Here is a 23,966-nt window from a genome sequence, read left to right on the forward strand (position 1 = left end):
GTTAGTAGATACTCATCAAATATATCCTCAAGACCCATGTCCTCAAGTGGCTATTTTGGGTGCAAGTCTTTCTACAGATAAGAAATAGACTTAAAAACTGTGTATAAATAAGTCATTTGACATGAGCTGAATTTACTTTCTTTAGCTTAATAGGTAGACAAGCTTTTTATAACTCCAAACCATTCTCCCCCAAGTCAGTCTTACTTCCTTTTTTTTTTTGTTGCTGTTTTTCAACACAAACCCAGAAGATGCAGCTCCTTTTGCTAGATTCCTAACTCTCTCCTTGCAGTGTAAAGTGAAAACTGCCTTCTACACAGCTACTTAGATTCTAATGTCACTTTTCCCCTCTCCTTGTTTCCATTAGTTTTGTCTTTCTGTTTTCTTGAATGTGCTCTTTTCTTCCAAACTTTCCTGAGGTAACTTTCAATACACATGTGTATCCATTATATTTCTCTGAGCATCTAAAGCATCCGTTTTCACAGATATCTAACTTTCCCTTCCTCACTTAATTCATATCTCTTTTACATTTTAGAAGGCTCAAACTGAAAAATGAAAAACTTTTCACCAGAGAAACAGAGCTTAAGAGAGATCAAAATTTACTAATACCATAATGTGTTTATTAGAAAATCCATTATAGTGACCAAAACTTAACAGATTTCAAAGTAGAACTTGAAGTTGCTAAATGGGGTCCCTGAGATGTTATTCTGGTACTCTTATATATGCAAGCCACGGCAACATATATAAACATGTATTTCTCTTAGTTAAATGCAATGGGTAATGCAATTCTTTCAGATAAGGATGTAGTACCATAAGAATGAGAAGAACCACTTCCTAATCATAAAATGATCGCAAAGTTTTTGGGTGCTTATTCTCCATCTTTAGGTTTTATGTTGTCTGTCTCTAAAATGAAAAGTTTTGGTTATATGATCTTTACAGCTTTTCAATGATGTAATATGCTTTTTGTTCTGTTTTTACCATCGCTTAGAATGACTGCCCCTATGGCCATCAGTACAAGTCAGGCATTCTCTTTTATCCCTTATCTTCTTTAGAATACCACATTTCCTTCCAGAGAAAGTGACAATGCTCTTTATTCTTTCCCTGGTCTTCTTGCTGTGACACAAGAAGAGAAATTATGTCTACTAATAGTCCTAGGGAAAAATGGGAAATGGAATTATGAGCAAATTCTTAATTGCTTGCTAACCACAGAGGCCCACAGTCTTAAAGAAGAATAGTGATCAAAAAAGGGGTCCTTATGTTTGAGTCCCCAAACCACCTTGAGAACAAACTCAAATATTCCTTCTAGGCCAGCCCCAGCTGGATTAGAGTCCTCCAAGCCTGTGGCTCTGTTGAAGGGCTGGTTTTGCTTTACAGTTCTAAATGTAAGTGTTAAGCCTCAGATAGGCAGAAGACTGAACTCTCTAATTAGCTTTGCAGGTCAGTCTTTAAAGAAGTAAGAGGGTGGCATCCAATAGTTTCCAACAGCATTCTGGGCATTGTTTGCTGAAGGTCAGAGGGCAAATGCTGTTGTGACAGTTAGGTGAACTTGGCAGGCACCTTTCTCTGGAGGGGGTGAGAGAGGGAAGCTTGGTTGATGTTAATCTTAGGTGATAGCAGTAGCAGAAGACAGGCCCTCAATTACTAGAAACTTTTTGATATCCTTTCAATTCACATGAAGATTTTCCATTTTTGATCCAAGGAGTTAAAGAAGTAGAGTCATAGGAAGTAAGAGAGGATCTATCCAGACCAATGACTCAGCAGTAAAGAATCTGCCTGCAATGCAGGAGACAAAAGAGACGCGGGTTTGATCCTTGGGTCTGGAAGATTTCCTGGAGGAGGAAATGGCAACACACTCCAGTACTCTTGCCTGTAGAATCCCATGGACAGAGAAGCTTGGTGGCCTACAGTCCAAAGGATCACAAAAAGTCAGATGCAACTGAGTGACTGAGGACACAGCACAACTCAGACCTTTATCTTCAGGGTAATTTTGTCTGTTTGTTTGTATGTTTTTTTATTGCTGTTGTTGATTTTAAAGCAAAATTTATTGAACTACATTTGTGTTAAAAAAGTATGTATGTGAATGATATATATATGGAATATATATGATGATATATATAATATTATATATATATATATATATATATACCTCTGTAATCATTCTTTTTTTATTTAAAAGCCAAATTTATTAAACTATAATTTCAGGGACATTTTAAATCATAAATCCTAAAGGCTTAGTTCCCTTAAGTATAAGCAAAATAGAAATAACTTGAATCTACCACAATCTTAATCCAACCTATACCTCTTACTCCACCTTCCATCTCCCACATCCACCGCACTCACCTAACTCATTTTATTCTTTTGAATCCGTAATTTCATGTCTTTGTCTTTTGACCCATGCTATTGTTTTCATTCAGGAATGTCTTCTTTCTGTTCTTCCCAAATCCTTCTCAGCCTTAAAGACTCAACATGGACTCTTCTCATGGAAGATTAACCACTCTTCCTGTGTTTACATAGAACTACTACTTATAACTTACACTTGCTATTTATTTTAGTTACTAGTTTACATACATTTCATCCTGATATTGTAAATATATTATTTTTCTTTTTACATATGTCTCTTTCACTGGATCAGAAAGTCTGAGGACAGATAGTCTTATTCTTCTTTGAGCCTTATTATAAGCCCCTGTACAATAAAGGATTCAGTTAATGTTAGAAGTGAAAAGTGCATATGTGCAGGTGTGTGGGTATGTGTGGGTGTGAAAGACATATTTGCCAAATGATGATCTCAGATATCCCTTACAATCCCTTAACAGCATTAGTGTAGCCCAGATAGATCTGTTATTTCACCGTAAGATAATATCAAATCAACTAGATTGCCTACTTTGGAAGGGAGAAGTAAAATTGAAACCTAGCCATTTTCCCAGTAAGGTATACCAACATGCATGTTGGACCTCTTCCTCTCTAGACTAACAGTGGTGATCAAAGAGAGAGGTGGTCTGATAGTTGAAGACCATGCCTAAATTTTAGTTTACATAGGTGAAACTTAGGCAGGAGGACAAGGGAATGACAGTAGATGAGATGGTTGGATGGTATCACCGAATCGATGGACATGAGTTTGAGCAATCTCTGGGAGTTGGTGATGGACAGGGAAGCCTGGCGTGCGTCAGTCCATGGGGTTGCAAAGAGTTGGACATGACTGACTGAAGTAGTTTTCTAACTACTGATCATGGCTAAGATACATGATGATTGCTGAATAAAAATTGTAAGAATATGGACCATTTGAGGAATGCATTGGGAGGAAAGAAGTTGGATATTATCTTTTAAAGAGTTGCTCAGTCTGAAGTATCAATATTCTGTTTGGGTGATAATCTTACTCACAGATTTAGGACATACCACTTATACTGCCATTGACTCAGCCCTTTGACACTATTTCTTAAACTCCTTACCTTGCAGAGAATACATCTGAATTATAAAACCTCATGCAGAAAAAGGAATAATTTAAAAAGAGAGCATAAGATATTGATTAAGATAGGAATAGTGTATACCCATTTTATTCATGGAGCAACTGAGTTACAAGTAATGACTCAGTTTGGGGGCAGCTGCTCCCATCTGCTCCATAAAGCTTGTGTGTGTGTGTGTGTATGTCTATGTGTGCATGTATGTGTGTTCAGATTATATATAATGAAATCCAACTTTGGCACTTGTTTTTCCCTGTAATATGAACATAACATGCGTACTGGGTTTCATTTGAAGAAATTATTTCTTTATTATTAGGAAGCCATAATACTGAATTTCCCTTTACTTTTAAGCAACATGTAGTTGAATCCTAAAGTCAGTGTTAGTCGTTGTTGGAAATTACCTAGAGTTTTTAAATGCAGCTCTCCTCTTGAGTCTGTTTTTTTTTTTTTTAATCTCTTTGAGACAACAGTTACAGAATTGTCCAGTTAATGATCGATGCAGATAATGTTCTCTTACAAATCAAACCGGTGGCCTCCGAGACCAGAAGATCTGGCTTAACCACTCAGGTCACAGAAACACACCTACTCAGTTGCACCACTTTTTAATCGAGCTGTGAATCAGGCTTGGGAAGCTGGAATTAAGTCCGTTCATTGTGTCTACTGTAACGAAAAGAAGCATAGGAGATCAACATGAAGGGGGGAAAGCTGCTAAAGGAGAAGGAATATCTTTGGGAGTCGTTTGTAGCAACATGGCCATTCATTTTTCCTGTCTAGCATGCAAACAAATTGATTTGCTCTGAGGCTGAATTCATCCCCATTGTTAAGGCACGTGTGTGACAGGGTAATCTCTTCTGTGACAGGCAACTTGTATGGCACAGGACCATATGCAGCCTTAAGCATAGTTTATGTGTGAATTTGAATACAGCATTTAACCCTCTGTAACCTGATTGCCCTGTCTAAGGAGTGGGAGTAATAAGAACAGGCCTGCTTTGCACATGTGTCTGATGGATCAAACCAGAATAGTCATCTGATAAACAGAAATTTGAGCGCCTATTCTGCATACTTCCAAAGGTGCAGGAAGTGCAAAACTAAATAGGCATCACCTTTGTCCTTATATTTTAGTGTGGGACTCGTGAAAGCAGAATTAAAAAGAAATGAGATGAGATCTATAATCATATAGGTATCCATAAGATTGGGGGAAAATTAAGAGGCAAAAGTAACTAGCTGCTTAGAAAAGACAAGAAATGATCCAAGAGTGCTGCAAACACCATGCTGAGTGTATAGCAGATACTCAAGAGTTGAGTAAAATAGAAGAAACACCTAATATGGGCATTGAAGAATACATTTGAATTTACCTGTCTGAGAGAATGGAAGAACTAGAATATACAAAACCACAGCATTGGGAAATATAAGATCTATTTGCTTTTAAACTGCAATGTACAATTCACATCCTAAAGGCTCTTATTATAAAACCCCCAAACTTCTGCATTCTTCTTTGTCCATTCATAGGACATTTTTAAAATAAAGATAGTCCTGTAGACTACTTTAAATCTAGAACTGATCCATACGGCCACATTGTCATGTATATACTCTTGATGTTGGATTTGGTTTTCCTTTTCAACAAACAATCCCCAGGGTTTATCTCCAAACCTTACTTATGAGGCTTCTGATTTCATGTAAGCTTTACTTTTGTCTGTACTCAGAGATCCTGGAACAAAAATTACACCAGGAGGTCACTTATTTTTATGTCCTCATTATATTATTATTATTATTATTTGGACCAAGGCTTCCTGTACTCCATACTTAGAGTGAGTGCTACTTTTACTCCCATGGCCTGTAGTCACAGACTGGAGATTATAGCAGCCTTGGTGATGGCTGTGTCTGAGAGAGCAAGCAGTACCTGCTGCTTTCCCAGTTATGAAAAAGAAAAATAAAGAATACCACAGTTTGTCAGTCTTAAATTACTTTGACCCTTCTGATGGAGGTACTAAGGACATCAGTTATACTGGGTCTAATTAGCGCCTCAGTCTTTCTTTTTTCCTGATAATTTTGACTTATATTTCAAATGTAGTGTTTCTTGTGTTACGGGGCATTTTTCTGCCCCCAAAAATTATCACAATAGTTACATGGTAAGAATATAGTTAGTGTCCCTTAAAAGTATATGAAAACCATAAGAAAGTGGCTTTATTTCTGGTCTCTATCCTGTTCTATTGATCTATGCATCTGTTTTAGTGCCAGTACCATACAGTTTTGATTACTGCAGCTTTGTAGTTTAGTCTGAAGTCAGGAAACATTATTTCTCTAGTTCTCTTCTTTTTTCTCAGGATTGTTTTGGATATTTGGGGTCTTTTGTGTTGCCATATGAATTTCAAAATTGTTTGTCCTAGTTATGGGAAAAGTACCATTGGTATTTTGGTAGGGATTGTATTGACAGATGAATGGATAAGGAAGATGTGATACACACACACACACACAGTGGAATATTACTCAGTCAAAAGTATAAAAATCTTGCCATTTGCAACAACATGGTGGACTCGAAGTGCATTATAGTAAGTAAGATAAGTCAGAGAAAGACAAACACTGCATGTAGAATCTAAAAACTACAACAAACTAGTCAATAAAACAAAAAAGAAGCATACTCACAAACAACAGAGAACAAACTAGTGGCTACCAGTGGGTAGGAAGAGAGGGGCAGTTTAGGAGTGAGGGAAAAAAAGGAATTATTATGGGAATATATGAAGTCATGTGTGTGAAACTACTGAAAATTGTAAAGCACTTTAGAATTTAAAGAATCTTTAATTCAACTAAAAAATTATGGAAAATCTGAGACTTTTGGGCTAAGACAGGACTTTAGAAATTTCATAATCTCATAGGAATTGGCCAACCCTTTGCGGTACTTGTAGGAGGTAGAGAAACAGAGAGGCTAGATAACTACTTCAAGATCACCTTGTGCATTACAGGGACATAAAGTAGAAGTTTAAAAAATGCATACATATGTATACACACATACCATATTTATGTATACCACTTTCTCATACATAGGATCTAGATATAGTGTAAGCACAAATAGTGCAGTAGAGAGGATGAGTGAAAACAGAGCTCCGAGGATGGCTCAATAATTCCCATGGTTCCTAATGCAGAGGTACTGTGCACCTCAGGTGTGTGTATGGGGTAGATGAGATTCACAGATGGAGTCACTGAAGTCTTCCCAAAGTAACCAGCCAGTGACGTCATTTTGTTCCTGGTACTGTGTTTAACCATGGGAGACATTTCCTATAACTAAAGATGAGTGCAGATCAGTGAACTGAAAACAGAAAAAGACATTAGAACTCACTTTCTCTGAGAGTCTGAATTAAAAGAGACAAAATATGATTATTTTCCTGGGGTTCATCCAAGACTCCAGAGTTAACACACCCCCTTTTAATTTTGCCTGGGATTTTTTTCTTTTTCCTGGAAAGGGTGGAGAAGATTTACGTAAGAAAGAAAGCTGAGTTGCCTCAAAATACAGCCTCCAGGAAGAATGAGATGAGGAGAGAAAAAAATGAGGAACTAAAAGTGAAGCCTAAAATCTCCAGCTTGATAGTAAGATTGAAAGCTTGGTTGAAATCAACTAGTCTATGAAATCAACTGCTTTCAGCATCTCTTCAGAAAGGAAATAACACAAGCAAAAGATACGAGATATAAAGTTGATGGCAAAGTTGTCTGTCTCCATCAGTAGTAAAATTCAGACTGTGGTTACACAGAAAACATGAACACCAAGGAGAGTAGAATCACAGTAGTATAGGATATAAATATATAATAAATCTATGTCTAATTAACAGATAGAAAAACTGCATGATGGATATAAAAGTGTGCTGTTTCAAGTAATATAATCAGTTTACTGGCAGAGCCAGAACTTAACCCAAAGTCTCTGACTCTTGGGACAATATCCTTTTATGCATGATTGTAAAAGATATGATGGATTGGTTTCCCTATGGTTTATCAGGTAGGGTAAATTTCTTAAAAGCTGGTATCATATTGAAATATATTCCAGTATGAAAAAAAGGAATGGTGATGTATTATGCAATTAGCTTGAGTGAATATTTGTTGATTATTCACCACTTAATTAAAACAAAAAAACAAACTCAAAATTGGAGTGGAGACGTGGACCACAGGTTTGCTGCTGTTGATTCCACATTCTTTCCATTCTTCCAAGTTGGTACTGACTGTATTGTCTTCACTTATTTCAGCAATAGCCATTTGGAGGGAATGGCAATAAGTAGAAAAGAAAGGAATGAACTATAAAGTTAATCAGATTATCCCTTGAAATACTAGAAAATCTAGTGCTTAAAAAGCAAGAATTTTTAGCAGGTATTTAGTAGCATGTCCAGATCTACAGATGTGAATAAGTAAAAGGATAAAAGAAAGGAAAGTAGAAAGTGTTAGTTGCTCAGTCCTGGCAGACTTCTTGAGACCCCATGGACCGTAGCCTACCAGGCTCCTCTGTTCGTAATTCTCCAGGCAAAAATACTGCAGTGGGCTGCCATTCCTTTCTCCAGAGGCTCTTCCCAACCCAGGGATCAAACTCAGGTCTCCTGCATTGCAGGCAGATTCTTTACCATCTGAGCCACCAGGGAAATCCAATCCAAAAGGATAAAAGGGTACTGAAACTCATTTAGAACCTATGATAAGCTAATCACTGCTCTATGGTTAGTTAGGAAGTTAAATGTTATGAAATAGGATGGTATTTGATTTTATAGATAAGGATTCAGAGAAAATAAGTAAACAGCAGTATTCAAACACAAGTCGGTATGATTCAAATAGTTGCATTTTTCAAAGAACAATTAATGGATGGAGATTAGTTATGTTCATTTTAATAAGTAATGTATAATAATAGTAGGAGGAAGTTAACTTTGTGCTTTTTTACTCTAAAGTATTAAAAATATTTAAAACATTTGTAGCTGCTTAGTTGTTGTGTCAGGGTAAGCTCTTTTCTATGTTGATGATCTAAACAGAAATTGGTATTGTATCTGGAAATCAATTTAGTAGTATCTACCAGCCTTTAAAATATTTAAATATCTCTTAACCAAATAATGCAGAATAATAGCTTTTAATAATTAGAATAATAACTACTAATAATATATTTTAAGTAATAGCATAATAAGTGTTTGCTTTAAAATTATGTGTCTGTATGTACTCTCAATCATGTCCGACTCTGTGTAACCCCATGGACTGTAGCCTAGCCAGCTCCTCTGTCCATGGAATTTTCCAGACAAGAAGATTGGAGTGGGTTGCCATTTCTTCCTCTAGGGGATCTTCCAGACCCAGGGATTGAACCCACATATCTTGTGGCTCCTGTATTGGCAGGCGGATTCTTTACTACTGTGCCACCTGGGAAATAGTGTTAATGAAAAATAGAAACAGATTAAATACCCCATTAATGGGAGATGGCTAAATTAATTCAATAAGACTATATAGCAGTTAGAAAATATAGGGTTTAATTAAAATACCTGAGTTGTGACCTGAGTAAGCAATCATATTAACAAGTGAATTTTTAAAATAATTATATGCATATATTTATATAAACACACATATGCATTTTTAGGAGCTCCCTGGGTAGAACTAGTGGTTAAGAACCTGCCTGCCTATGCAAGAGACATAAGAGACGAGGGTTTGATCCCTATGTTGGGAAGATCCCCTGGAGTAAGGTGTGGCAACCTACTCCGGTATTCTTGCCTGGAGCATTCCATAGACAGAGGAGCCTGGTGGGCTACAGTCCATAGGGTCGCAAAGAGTCGGACATGACTGAAGTGACAGCATGCACGCACATACATTTTTTAATAAAATATATCTTTAATATATATTATCATATGTTTAGATTGTAAAGCACACAGAGGTACATGGAAAAGAAAATACCAAAATTTTGACAGTGGTTATCTCTAGGTTCTGGGATAAATGGCTAATAATTCATTTTTATGTAATAAAGTAATCAAAGTTTCTATTTTAATACATGTAATACTAAAAAGCAAAGAAGTTTGAAAAATATATGACAAATATGTCAAAGGGCTAATATCTTTATTAATAAAGAAAACACTACTACTTCAATGAGGTAGAGATTAGAGGGGAAAGCAAAGGACATTAATAGATCATGTAAAGAAGAAATGCATAAGACTAACAAACATATTGAAATACATTTAATTTTTCTCACAATCAAGGGGATTCATATTAAAATTAGAAAATATTTTTTCATTTATAAAGTTGGAAAAGATGACTCTAATACTGTGGCTCTTAACCTCATACAAATGCAATTTGATTCAGCCCTTTGGAAAATAACTTGATTCTGTACATATCAAGTGACTTAAGTTCATTACATTTGATCCACTACTCTTAGTTTAGGAATACTTAACATGGGAAAATGCTTACAATATGAAGATAACTAATATTATATATATATGCATATATATATATAAAATATAATCTAATTTTGCAGACAGAATATATACATAAACATAAGAAAAAGATAAAGGAAAGGAAACTTTTAACAGTAATTCTCTATGAGTGTTATGCTTCTGATAACATTTATTTTTTATTTTTGTTTGTCAGTTTTGGGCTCAAAATGTCACACTATTTTTATCATCTAAAAATTTTAAATGCAAATTAAAGATTTTATGAAGATAATCTTATCATTTTGCAGTTGGCGGTTTAGTCACTAAGTTGTGTCTGACTCTTGCGATCCCATGGACTGTACCTTGCCAGGCTCCTCCGTTCATGGGATTCTCCAGGCAAGAATACTGGAGCGGGTTGCCATTTCCCTCTCCAGAGGATCTTCCCAACCCAGGAACCAAACCCTCGTCTCCTGAATTGCAGGCAGGTTCTTTATCAACTGAGCTACAAGGGAAGCCATATTCTTTTGCATATGGATACCTATTTCCTTGGACTGTTTTGAATCCCTTCAGATCTTGATTTCAGCATTTAGCATTTCTTTATATATCAGTGTCTTCAGGGCTTCCCTTGTAGGCCAGTCAGTAAAGAATCTGCCTGCAATGCAGGAGACCCAGGTTCGATTCTTGGGTTGGGACCATCCCCTGGAGAAGGAAATGGCAACCTACTCCAATATTCTTGCCGGGAGAATCCCATGGAGAGAAGAGCCTGGCAGGCTACAGTCTAGGGGTTACGAGAGTCAGACACGACTTAGTGACTAAACCACCACCACCACTGTCTTCATCTGTAACAGAAAAATAATAATAGTACATACATTATAAGTTTTTATGAACATTAATTGAATTTTGATATATATAAAATGCTCTGAGGATTACCTGACCCACAAAATATACAAAGAGAGAGAAACTAAATGTTGTCTACCATTTTACCTTCTACTTGAAGGTTTACAAAAATAAAGAAATACATCTTCAAGATATAGGACAGAGTTTACTTCCTCCTCTGTGCCTTAAGTGTTGCTCATCCTTTCAAAGCCTCACTAGTGACCCTAAAATGGAGGTGAACTTTTAGCTTGGTTTGGAATTTAGCTTTAGCCTTCAGAGAAAACTGATTTGGTGAATTGATTTAGTGCTCTCAGTGGCTTCTCTAAAGCTCATTCTTACCTGTCTGGAGCAGGAAAGGAAGGAAATCACTTGGGAAAGATTAGAGCTGTGAAAGTTAGTGTGTCCTGCTGATCATCCTTTGACTTTATGGTGGCTGGTATGAAAATGACCTCATTGACTTTATTCTGGAGCAGCTTGGAAAGTCCCAACACTTCTTAGCTTTCATACATGCTCTGTAAAATCCCAATATTTTTGACTGTTGTAGGTTTATCATGCTGACAATTTTCCTTCTTGACAAATAATTATTGAAGTTTTGAGGAACAGTCCTTGAGTTATCATTTTTCTCTCTCTCCTATTGTAATTAGGTGCTATGCATTGATTCCTATAGGAAAGGCATTTGTGCCATAATAAATACTTTGGGTAAAGAATCCCTTTTCAACTTTCTAGTTTTTTTCTAGAGTTAAATCATTCAATTGAACTTATATTCATCAAGCTTTTAGACACTAAATGTGATGTGATGAACTGAAATGTACTCTGACCTCGAAAGTTCATAGCTTCACAGGGGAGTTGACAAGTATACAATTTTTTGCATTGTAAACTAGCATTATATTATTATTTTATATACATTCACATAAAATAAGAAAAGACTGAACTTCAACTAGGAAAGTGGAGAACTCAGTTCCATTTAAGGAATTTGAAGGTGTTTTCATTTACAGGTAAATGGAACGAAGGCATTCCAAACTGAGGGCCCAGGTTGAGCAGAGGGGCAAAATGTTCACCTGGGGCCTGCATGTAGCAAGCAGAGTGGAATATAGGAATATGAAGCTGAGAGGGCAGCTTGAAACCAACCTGTGAAGAAGGATTTTGAGTGCCTATGAAAACAGTTTATTCCATTGGCAATGATGCATCCTGAGGAATAACACACTCATAGTTGTTCTTTAGGAAAGATAAAAATGATGGTGAGGGCCCTCTATAGGGAGGAGAGCATGTGGAGACATTGATAGATATGGTTAAATTTTTGGTTAAAGCATAGAGGGTTGATACATTTCTAGTCGGGCACATGTTCTTTCTTGGAATTTCAACTGCTAATATAAAAGCAAGTCACCAGTCATTTTTTTAAAATAACTGACTACTTAATCCTACCAGATACAATGAAGCCTCTTCTAACTTTTATGTTCTCTCAATTCAATAGACCTAGAGTCTTCATGAGGAGAACCCACTAAAACTTTTATCTCCATTTTTATGACTCCATGAAACCTAAATATTTCCTTGTTTTCTCTATTTACCTCAAGCCACAGGGGGCAGACATAGACCTGAGAGACTAAATTGCTTCCACTTTTTACTTTCTAGAACTTTATAGAGGCCATGTTGTTCCCTACCCAACCTTACATAATGCGGATTAAGAAATTCAAATAGTATTTTATGTGTACTAAGGATTTATGTACTTTCTTAACTTTCTCACTTAGAGGTGTAAATGGAGCCATTGATATTCGGTATGTTATAAAGATTTCATGTCAAATTAGAGACAAAAATTATTCAATAAAATGATGGAATAAGTTATATATTTGGGAGAGGAGTGAATCTTCACTTATTTCTCATAATACAAATTCAATAAAAATTCTAGAGCATTAAATGATTTGAATATGAAAACTTAAAATCCTCATAATAATATGAAACTATAATATGACCAAAGGATTTTATAATGTTGGACTGGCAAAGACCTTTCAAACTCTCTTTGAAAAGTAACAAATCATAACAGAAAAATGATGAATTTAGTTATGGAAAATAGAAATCTTCTATACCAAAGAGCAAACCATAAATCCATATATGAGCTTGAAACACCAGACACACATACACAGGCATGCACATAGCAGGAAATTATTTCCTGCAATTATTAAAAGGTTAATATCTTTACATATAAAGAGTTCTTACATGAGTATCTGTAAAGAAGGATATTCAACAAAAATGTAGCACACTTCTTTCAAGAAAGCATATGTGTTAATCATACATCTTGAATGATTTCTGCTTCCAATGTACTAGATTTACAACAGTGGTGTTTTCATTCAAGAGATAGTGCTGAGACCTGAGTCTGAGGCCATGAATCTGTGAGGAATTCAAGGGAACAGCTGGGAATGAGAAATTATGACCTGTAAGTAAAGTTAAATAAAGCTGTTCTGACTCCTGAAGACTTAGGAAACCTACTTAAAATATTTGAGTTTATTTATTTATCCGCACAATGGTGATAATGATACTTACCTACATCACTAGGTTATAAGGAAAATTAATGCACATTAGTAAACCTTTGAGATCAAAGGTAAACATTGCTGCATGGTGAATACAGAAAATGGTTACTTCTCTATAACCTTCTGCTTAAATAAATGCGTGATGTTTACATCAAGTATTCACACTAATTCTGAAATCAAATGTTATCAGAGGTACTTTCACTCACTCTTTTATGGATTCGTGTGTGCTAAATTCAAATTTAAATGGATTGGTAGCTGCTATGAAGTGCGTTAATTGGTCATTCATGTTTGACTCTGCAACCCCATGGTGGTGATCTCACCAGACTCCTCAGTCCATGGAATTCTCCAGGCAAGAGTACTGGAGTGGGTAGCCATGGCCTTCTCCAGGGGATATTCCTGACCCAGGGATTGAACCCGCGTCTTCTGCATTGCAGGCAGATTATTTACCATCTGAGCCACCAAGGAAGCCCAGGAGCTATTATACCCTAAAGCAAAAACCATGAGTTTTCCCCTCAATACGTTGTAACTTTTTATTTATGTCATTTAAGCGTCTTAGTGTCTGTGCAACTCAGCTGCTTCATTGTACAATTTGAAGATGAGCAAACTGAGGTACAAATACCCCAGTAAACTATGAGAAATGTGATTAATCCTTTAAATCACTTCCACAAATTCTGGACAAAGACTCTTATCTTTTTAATGGTTTTTAGAAATCATTTAGTTCTGCCTCTCATTTCACAAATGAGGAACGTGAATCCAGAGTGGTTAAGTAACCTGCCCCAAGGGCAGAGAGTTGGAAATGGTTCTTGTATCTCATACTTACTCCTTTAACCCCCAGTCCAGTGCTCCTTCCCCTCAAGTACCCAAAATACACACGTAGCCTTAGCAGATTTATTGTATCTTATATGTAAAATATACATGTTTTAGATATGGTAGATACCTTAGATAGAGATCATAGTCTTACCGGCATACGCTGAAGGCTAAGGTGGTAGAGAGAAGGAATTTGATCTTTTTCACCCATCAAATACTGCTGGGAAGCTTTTGACTTTGCGCAAGATGAAATTTGTTTACATTTGGTTGAATATCATCAACATCTGACATTGCGAACCCTAGATTTAGGGGTTCAAATGCTTACACTACCCTATTCATGTAAAAAGAATCCAATTATGACTTTCTGGGCAGTTGTGCTAATGCATTTACTCCAGATTAATTTCCAAACTTGCCTCATTCAGAACTTCCTACTAGGCTATAAAGATCTGGGATCAGGTCAAGAAATCTGTTTTTAAAAAGCACCCTAGATGATTCTCAGGATCATCCAAGTTTTTGAACCACTGGAATAGAGCACAGTCTTCAGGAAACAACTGTCTGCTTTCTACTACCGACCTGGAAGCTGTCAGTGGGTGTATAACTTAAATACATAGTATAAATAATGAATTGCATTTTGCAAGCAAATTCTTTCTTTCTTTTTTTTTTTTTTTTTGGTTTTTGTTTTTGTCTTGTAGACAGTGCTTCTTTGGTTAATTACAGATAGTAAGAGATAACCTTCCCAGTATTTCAGTGAAGAAATCAACATTTTGTCTGATATAAATTTGTAGAATTAGTGTTGTCATATCCTTGCACAGTTGAAATAAAATGGCATTACTGAAAAATTTTTGCAAAAAGTGAAACATCTTACCAATAACTTAGGGGCTTAAGATAAATATCACCTCATGATCATATATGTGCATGCATTCTATGGAGCAAAAAGTGAAGTAAAGGGGAGGCAACTCCAAGGTCATGAATGCATTTGCACAGGGTATTTTAAAGGTTTATATGCTAATCTATTCTGGTTTCTAGTTTTCTTCTAATCTCCTTCTAAATTTTGGAAGTAATCTAAATATTCACTTATAGATATCTTGTCCAGTTGTAACTTTTAGGCAGGACAGAGGTAATTTGGATTCCAGAGTGTGAGGTGAGAAGTGATGTTTAGATAGATATAAGTCTAACTAAATTATATTCCACAGCAATGAGCATACATTAGTGGATCCCACAGTAGCCATCAGGGTGCATTTCATCTTCACTGAATCCATAGCAAGCAAAACCTAATTCTACATGAATGTTGTGTATTTAAGTAAATATATTTTTAAGGCAAAATCTGACTTGTCTTTCAGACCTGAAGATTTATTCTTGTTAATAGTAGTTAATTATCTGTTTATAAAATTGCTATCTTTGAGCATTAATAAAAACTAGGTATGGTAGAGAAAATAAATATTCAAATAGATAAGCTATTGTACTGATCCTATATTTCAAGAAATAATGATAGAATAAAAAGCATTTTTTTAAGGGCTTAAAAAAAAAATGGGCACTTTCCCCAGCTTTTCTATTTCCTGTACATAATATGAATGTTTGTTTGTTTTTACAAGTTAACGGGGCCAATGATTTAAATTGTTATTGAAACATGCTTTGAACAATCAAGTGGCTTATGTTAGCATAGCTTCGTTTGAAACCACTGCTATTTCTCTAGGGAGAAGTGGGAAATCCTTCACCTATCAGGCAGTGGATTTTTAAATTTTTATATTAAGTATATATAAGCATTGATTTGGGTAGTTTCCCCAAATATCTAACTGTGTAATCATTCTTGAAAATCCACATCTAGGTTTAAAAACCCAAAACAACAAAACAACTTCTGAAAGCTTTTCCTGAAGCTTTACTTTTCATTGCAAAGTGTAAAATAACTTTCTGAAGTGCCTTCTTTAAGTCCTGGTGGTGGTACGATCTGTGGTTTGTTTGGGGAGATTTTGTTTTCAAGAAAGAGTGTGTTTTCTTATGAAAGAGACAAGGGAAAGTTTTACCTGTCTCTCTCCTGTGTTCTTTTTTTCTCTCTCTCTCTTTCTTTCCTTTTCTTTTAAAGATTGGTGATAAGGAATTCTAACTACTTAATGAGATGGGAGAGGCCTCACTCCATTGGAGTGGAGGAGTCCAGGTGGAAGTTGATGGATTGGACAGGTAAAGAGAAGAGTCCCGCCCCCTCATGCCTATAGTTGGGTATATATGAGGGAACCTAAAATTATGTACAGAGAGAGAAAGAGAGAGAAGGACTTGAGTTCTGTTATCTTCCTAGTAGATTTCTACTGTAAGGGTCTCAGAGGGGGTGGGGGGGTTGGCAAAATCCTGGAGCCAGAAGAGAGGACAGCGGCATTGATCAATCTTACAGCTAACATGTTGTACCTGGAAAACAATGCCCAGACTCAATTTAGTGAGGTAAGGCTTTTAGATTTTAGCACTCCATTTAGAGATGCTATTTTTATTTCTCTTTCTAAAATAAAAGCTTACATATTTGTGGTTCTTGGTCACCCAATGTAATGTTTTTGCAGACTGTGTATAGGAATCTCTTTTTCTTGGCTAATGTTTTCTGTGGTGACTGTAAGAGTGTTATTAAAGTAAAAGATGAAACAGTAGGAGAAAAGGGAGAAGAAAAATTTCTGGGGAGATGTTATGTATTTGAAGAAGCTCAATATTCAGGAGTTTAGAAAATCATTCTGTATGAGAACAGCCTGAGAGAGCAGATCATATTCTGCCAGACTCACTGAAATGACTCCTCTGTTGGGTTTTCACTTACCAGTAAGACAAATTTGTTGATTGTGTCTCAACTCAGTTAAGTTCTCAGTTTTATCTCCAGACTTCATCCTAAAAGCAAATGAAGTGTTTTTTTTTTTTTTTTTAAAGTTGATTTCAGGTGAGTTTTTTTTTTTTTTTTTTAAGCCATCTCCGTTTTGAAGTCAGTCAGTCCAGAGACCCACCTAAATCCTGAGGGGACTTCACTCCTGTCCCTATTGTCTGGTGATTTGACTACAACTTTCACTGTATAATGAGTTATTATGGAGTGATGCATTATTAAATATTTATGTATGCATACATGTAAATGTAGATTATAGCACATAGGATTTTATTTAAGGAATTAATGTTCGCCGCCCTGATCTGTCTTCAACACATTTGTCTCAGGGATTTAAATCTCTGAATAAAAAAAAAAATCCTGAAGAGACTATAAGACTTTGAGGAAGTTTCCTAAGGTTGAGGGAGGTCTAACAACAATATTAGTTTACATTCCTTAGAATAGAGCAGCTGTGTTGACACTAATCAGACTGGGGAGGTGGGGAGTGCAGTGTGAAGAGAGTGAGTTCAGTGTTTTGGATGAAAATGCTTGCAGGTGAATGCTTGGAAAAGTAGACTGGGGTACTCAAATAGAGCTCCTTAAAAATCAGAACAAAATGCATAGTACTCTGGGCAGAAGGCACAAGGGAAGCCTCCACACTGGGCAACAAAGGCGGGCCAGTGCTCTCATATTGACCATGCTATTGTCTAGACACCTGAACTGTGTAAATATAGCAGGGGAAATATCGAGCTATCTAAAGAAGGAAAAGGAAGTGCCTATTTTCCTTTAAAACATTCAAGTAGGCTTGCTTGTCCTCGGTGGAGAAACTTGAGTTTCTTGTTTTGCTTTAATATTGAAAGTCAGCTTAAAATGTTACTAAGCAATTACAAAAAATGGAAGTAACATTTATGATTATCTTGTTTCTATTTGATCCAATGTTGTCCTGTTTTGATCATGGGGAAAAAAAAAAGATCTGTCAGTCATATCATATCTGACTTTGTGTTCGTGAAAAATTTGGCGCGCATTTATAATCAGGTTAAGATTCCTGTGTGTGTAAATAAAAAAGGTTAGAAACAAACGTTGACTTTGAAGTATCTCCAAGAAAAGTATAAAGTTGATGTAAAGTGGAAAGAACTGATTATTTCTCATAAAAGAAAAAACAAAACTGCATGAATACTATGATGAGAAGGTATTTTACGAATGACTGCCTTTTATGGAGGTAAAGGAGTCATGCTGTATGTGAGAGTATGGCGTCCTCATGGTGAAAGAAAATACCTTTACACGAGTCTGCATTTTTCAAAACTTTAGGGATGTGTGATCAGATGCTGAAGAGGCAGCAACTGTCTGTTTTCTTTTGAAATGCTGCTAATATACACAGAAGTTACCGGTGAAAAAAATATGGCGGCATTTCTCTACTATCCTGCGTCTTTTCCTGTATTTGTTATGATTTTTATATCCTTCCGCTAGTGTGTATAATATGTGTTATCTCCATGGCTTCATTTCCGTTCTATTGCTTAAGAACAGCTTTCTTTTCTGCATAGGGTTGAATAACTAGCCGTTTGTAGAAATGCAGTTCTACAAGGAGGTATACGAAATGCCTGGGACCACATGGCCCTGAGAATGTAGAAATTTCATTCCAAATTTATAACATCTTAGCATTCACCTTCTGATAACATTCATGAATAACCGTCAATACAGAATCAGCCATTTATGATTATCATTTAAGAATTGTTTTTAAATGGTTAGATTAAGACTAAAAAGGTGTGCCACTTCCCGTGAGAGTGAAAATTATTTGAAAATCGTAACCCTTTCTCTGACTTCAAATAATGTTTCCATTTAACTTGCCAGCAACTTCCTTGGATTGGTAACTCAAAAACAATATAAGCAAGCTGTTCCTCCTCTTTCCCCTAACTTTCCAGTTCTTTGCCCTCAAGCAGAGAGGAATTTGGGAAAGCTGTTACTGAACAGGAAAGGGTCCGGAAGGGAGGGGAAAGCAAGTTGGATATAACAGGCTTGGCTTAAGGTTCCACCCTTGGGTTACAATGAAGAAGCCTCCAGCAAGTACCTCTCCAGGGCGCCAGGCTAGAGTGACACAGCCTCCAGAACTGGTCTAAAACTTGGAGAGCGAGGCGCCAAAGAAAGGAAATTCTTCACAGATTAAGTTGGAGTTCCATTTTCTTACCAAAAAACCTGGGTCCAGTATGTGTATGTGTGTGAGAGAGAGACGGAGAGAGACTTTGAAAACTTTCAAACTCCTCCTTAGAAGGACGATATTTTATTTAAAAATCCCTATCTGGGCTTGTCTACGAAGATGAAAAAGTACTTTGGTGAATGGGTTACAACATTCAAGACTTCAAGGCTCATATATTGAATCACCTCATTTTACAAATCGAGGTTAATGACTTCTCTTTCTGAGAGAGCTATAGCTGTAAAAATGAGTCCCTTTTGCTTAACCTTTTTCTCTTTGATACCAAAAAGGAGCGAGTACACTCTAAAAAGGGCTATTCGGATTCATGGTAATTGCTCCAAAAAGTTTCCAGAAAGAACTGGTATGCAAATCTAGCTGAGAGCAGGAAGAAAAGTGCTGAGGCAGCAGTATGAGCCGTCAATGACCTGAATAAGTTCAGGTCATTGCCAATTAATGGACCTCTGGGTGCATATTGGCAAGGAAAATAGTCTTTCCTGTCCCAATACCATTTACAAAGACTGAATCAGATTTTTCCCTATGGGAGTGGTTTTTATCTTTAGCCTGATGGGCTGCCGTCTATGGGGTCACACAGAGTCGGACAGGACTGAAGTGAATTAGCAGCAGCAGCAACAGTGTAACAGTGGATACATGAATTCTTTTTAACTTTCCCATGTTGTAACTCTGCAATATTTAGCACCATAGGTAAAATCACAGGTAAGAAGCAGAAGCTGCAGATTTAATTCAGGTATCAGGCTGGTTGCGTTCCTCACTCCACGCTGTGGTCTTAGATTGCACTACTTGTTTTACAATTGGTTGCTCTCAAGCCCAGAGGGGACTGGGAGAAAGAGATCACAGATCGTAGATCATATTTTCCTTCACTGCTATTGGAAAAATGGGTGGTGATAATAAATCACTTATCCTTTACCTTGATAAGGAAAAAGCATGTTTGGTTTGTTTTGTTTTCTAGAAGAGCAATGATCCTCAACGGGGAGTGTGGGGAGACAGTAGGAACTATGAATGAATGGATGGTTGACTAAAGCAATCAAAAAAATATCAGTTGCTCTTTCATCATACAACATACATTTTCTGAATACAAAGTTTGCTGAAAATTTTTTAGACAATAAGCACATACAGAATTTAGATTCTATATTCTTCATGTTAAGGGAGTATGTACTTGAGGTCATGAGACTTTATGTTTATCAAGGAAAGATATAGGTCAGACTGTTGAGAATTCTGTTACCACAAATGTACCCAACCTTTCTTTGAGGGGCACATAATTGCTTTGGTAAGGTTCTGTGCTGGTGAGTTAGAGGCGGATGGGTAAAAATCCTCCCTTTATAGTAGTAGTGGGAAATTAAACTTTTCCTATATCGAGTTTTAAACATTACTATTTTAAACATTAATTGTTTTATATCAGTAAGTAGGGAAGAGTGAACACAGACACCCAAAAGACACATCAGTGAAAAATAACTTGGTTATTTCCATAAAAGTCTTACTGTTTTGAAAATGGAAGTTTTTCCAAATCTCAATGAACTCAGAATTGTCTTTTGAATATGTGATGAGCAAAAAATCAGGTGGCTGGTACAGTCTTATTGTCCAGGGCCAATTTAGGGAAGGAGTTGCCTGTGAAGGACATCCAGTAGGGTAGCAGATTTTGGTTGTGGAAGAGAATGTATTGAAAGGTCAAGGTGAAACAGTTGATCTAAGAGTTAAGTTGTAATTCTTATTCCGGATATTCTCTTCAGGACACAGTTTGGAGGCATGAGAAAATAGAGGCCTGTGGCTTATTAAGGTGTTATCTCTAGCAACATTTTATAATTTTCACTTACACTTTTTAATAAAGTTGAGATGTGTCAATATTCATGAGGAGTGGTATTGAGGAGGAGAAACTGAAGTTATAAAAGGGACTACTGACTTACTCTGTGTAAATAAACATTTACTGAGCATCAGTTACATATAAGCTAGTACATAGGATATAAAAATGAATATGAAACAGATCCTACACCAATAAGTAACAGTTCATAAGGAGAATGAAAATATATAGTTATAATTAATATAGGAGAGACCTTGAGTGTCATATGTGAAGTGTGAGCAAGATCATATAAAGTATCAAAGAGAAAGAGAGTACCCTGAAGCAAGAGGACCTTGCAAGTCTATGCATATGTGTGTGTGATGCAGATTCACTTGGAAGGATGAGTAGAGAACTTTCTAAAGTTTTAGAAATAAAAGAGGGAAGGATGATTTCAGGTATAGAAACAAGCATCAGCAGAGACACAGAAGCAGGTGCATACTGGGGTCCTCAAATGTCAGATAGTTTTGATGGAACCGAAAGTATGAAATAATTAGAAAATAAAGATAGAAATATAAGATAGAGTGGCTCATGGAGTGTCCTAACACATTTAATATAGTGACTATGATAAGCCGTGGAGGAATTTTAAACAGAGGAATGGTATAATTAGGGCTGTATTAGGGTGCTCTTGGGGGGATATAGGGCTTTGTTGAAGGCTGCCTAGAAGTATAAAAATGCATTTCTTTGAATTGCACATCAGGTGCTTGATTTTCAAAGATATCCACTGCCTCTCTGGAACCTTTGGAAGAGCAGAAATGGATTGTTTCTAAAGTCTCATGCAACTTGTGTTTCTCTACCCATAGCTCTCTTTCATAGCTAGGGGTCCTGCCATAGATAAGTTGGGAACTATTGGTCTTGGTATTCTGCTATTTACACCTCCTATTCAAACTTACTTATCAATAGCACCCCTTTTACTTTCCAAAAGTGTTCCTCTTGGAGGATAAATATATGGCCATCCTATAAATAAAGACCCACTGTTTATTTTTTGGGGGTTTCCCTTGAGTCTCAGCTGGTAAAGAATCCACCTGCAATGCAGGAGACTTGGGTTCAATTCTCGGGTTGGGAAGACCCCCTGGAGAAGGGAAAGGCTATCCACTCCAATATTCTGGCCTAGAGAGTTCCATGGACTGTATAGTCCATGGGGTCACAAAGAGTCGGACATGACTGAGCGACTTTCACACACATACCATTTATTTTATTATTCCCCTCTCCCTACCCCATGCCCCAAAATTTAAAAAAAAAAAAAGTGGTATATATTTGTCTATAAACTAAATACAGTAGCTTTGGTATCCAAGCCACAGATCAATTAAATTGTTTCCTTTGGGAAAAGAAGCATTTTCTTACAACCCAACTTACTGAGAACTAGTTAAGTATAGTCATGATGCTTGTGCTAGGCACCAAAAGGAGAGCAGTTATAGCCCCTAGCTTATGAGAATTCACAATCCTAGTGTGTACATAAAGTATTCATTCATAAGTGACTCTGGTTTAAAACAGAATGTGGTAAGAGACACCAAGGTTTCTCAAAGACAGTGAAATGGGTCAATCTGTTCTTGACAAGGGTAATATTTCACATAGTTTGAGAACTAGAATTTAGCCACAGGGGGAAGAGGGAAGGTCATTCTAGGTAGAAGGTGGAAGATTAATAAAAGTACAAAGAACAACTGCATAGGACCAAATGAAAGAGCATGCTATATTGACTTGAAAAGAGACTGTTGATTTAAAACTGACCTGTGTTTAACCTGTATGTCAAAATGGAACACTTGTATAAAAAAATATCAAAAAAAAGAAAAATGATGATAAGGGTTTTTATCTCACTAAGAGCTGGAACCCATGCATATTCTATAAGCATGGGCCATCTTCAGAAGTTGACATCCAAACTTTGTCTACATGCTCTGGGAGTGACAGGGCCATCCTGCAAAGAGAAGGAAAAACTAGTCCAAGTGATTGCTTGATTTGGGTGAAGTTGTTTCCTGTTCCCATTCCTTAGACCTCTGTAGAGATTGATAAGGTTTCTAACCCTTATAGGGAGTTGGTAATTGCATTCTTAAATTAATCAAAACTAGGAACAAACTCTAGACTGATTTTCTATGTTAATTAGGGTCAACTTTATTTATTAAATTGTCATTTTAGAATGAGAAAACTCCTCTCTGGTCACTGCTCTAAAAGCAGATAGAAATCATGGAGCTAAATATGACACAATATCCCTAGTATGACTTTTGTTCAAGGTGAGAATCCCAATTGGGAAATAAAGCAGAAGTAAATATGAATATATCTTTTAAGAAAAAAACAACCCCATAGTTTAACCCAAAACAATTACAATAATAAAATAAAGCTCTTGGTATTACAAACTTAAAAAAATTTGAAATAAAATTTTCAAATTTCACTTTGAACAAGGATATGCATTTTTATTTAAGATCTGAACAGAAATATTGGGGCAGATGTCTTTCATTCTGTTCATATCATCTCCTTCCACAATCTCCTGCATCATTTCCATCTCACTCAAGATGAAAACCTAGGCAACTAAAGAGATGATGGTGGGGTAGGCAAGGGCAGGTACTTGGGGAGGAAACTCAGTGACTTGATTAAAGGGCAAAGAGAGTCGCTAAGAGGGTGACTGAGGCTCTATGATAAATGGGGGGATGGCTAAGCTTGTATCTCATTCCTTTCTTGTCCTTACAGACCTAATCCTCTACTGATGTAAAGTGACTTTTGAAAATATTTGATGTTGAAATGTGGTTTGTTCTGCCTTTACCTCTGCAAACATTAGGGGAAACAGTGAAGTTCCACATACAACCATGTTGCTATACAACCTCCTTTGCAGAAAACAGTAGTTACCTGAAGTGTCAGTAAAAATCTTTTCAGAAACAGTACTTTAAACTTCCCCGTATTTGATTTTTTTTAATTTGGTCTGATACGTAGCACCCCTATCCTATACTCAACGCATTCCTTTCCATTTTCTGCCTTGCCCCAAAAACCTAGTTCTTAATTCCAAATTTATTTCATGTTTGAAATAATGACTAACTTTATTCAGTTTCAGTCTCTTTTCCAAAGACAAAGGAAAACTGAGGTGTTCTGTAAATTTT

At 36.5% G+C, this 23,966-nt stretch overlaps 1 protein-coding gene across 11 annotated transcripts in view; it reads left to right on the forward strand.

Moving 5' to 3' along the window:
- The window catches only part of TP63 (tumor protein p63), a 247,525-nt gene that overhangs the window by 120,753 nt on the left and 102,806 nt on the right, over nt 1-23,966 (forward strand). For 4 of the 11 annotated variants that reach the window (XM_043874981.1, XM_043874982.1, XM_043874980.1 and 1 more), the window contains exon 1: nt 16,293-16,455. The exons of 6 other annotated variants lie outside the window; for them this stretch is intronic. In XM_043874981.1, the coding sequence (XP_043730916.1) occupies nt 16,414-16,455 (42 nt within the window). In that variant the 5' untranslated portion in view covers nt 16,293-16,413. Of the gene's footprint in view, nt 1-16,277; nt 16,456-23,966 lie in introns of those variants that run through there. One more of the 11 variants, XM_043874976.1, reaches the window with a different exon arrangement.

Source organism: Cervus elaphus, chromosome 19 (assembly GCF_910594005.1).
Source record: "Cervus elaphus chromosome 19, mCerEla1.1, whole genome shotgun sequence".
Taxonomy (NCBI): Eukaryota; Metazoa; Chordata; class Mammalia; order Artiodactyla; family Cervidae; genus Cervus; species Cervus elaphus.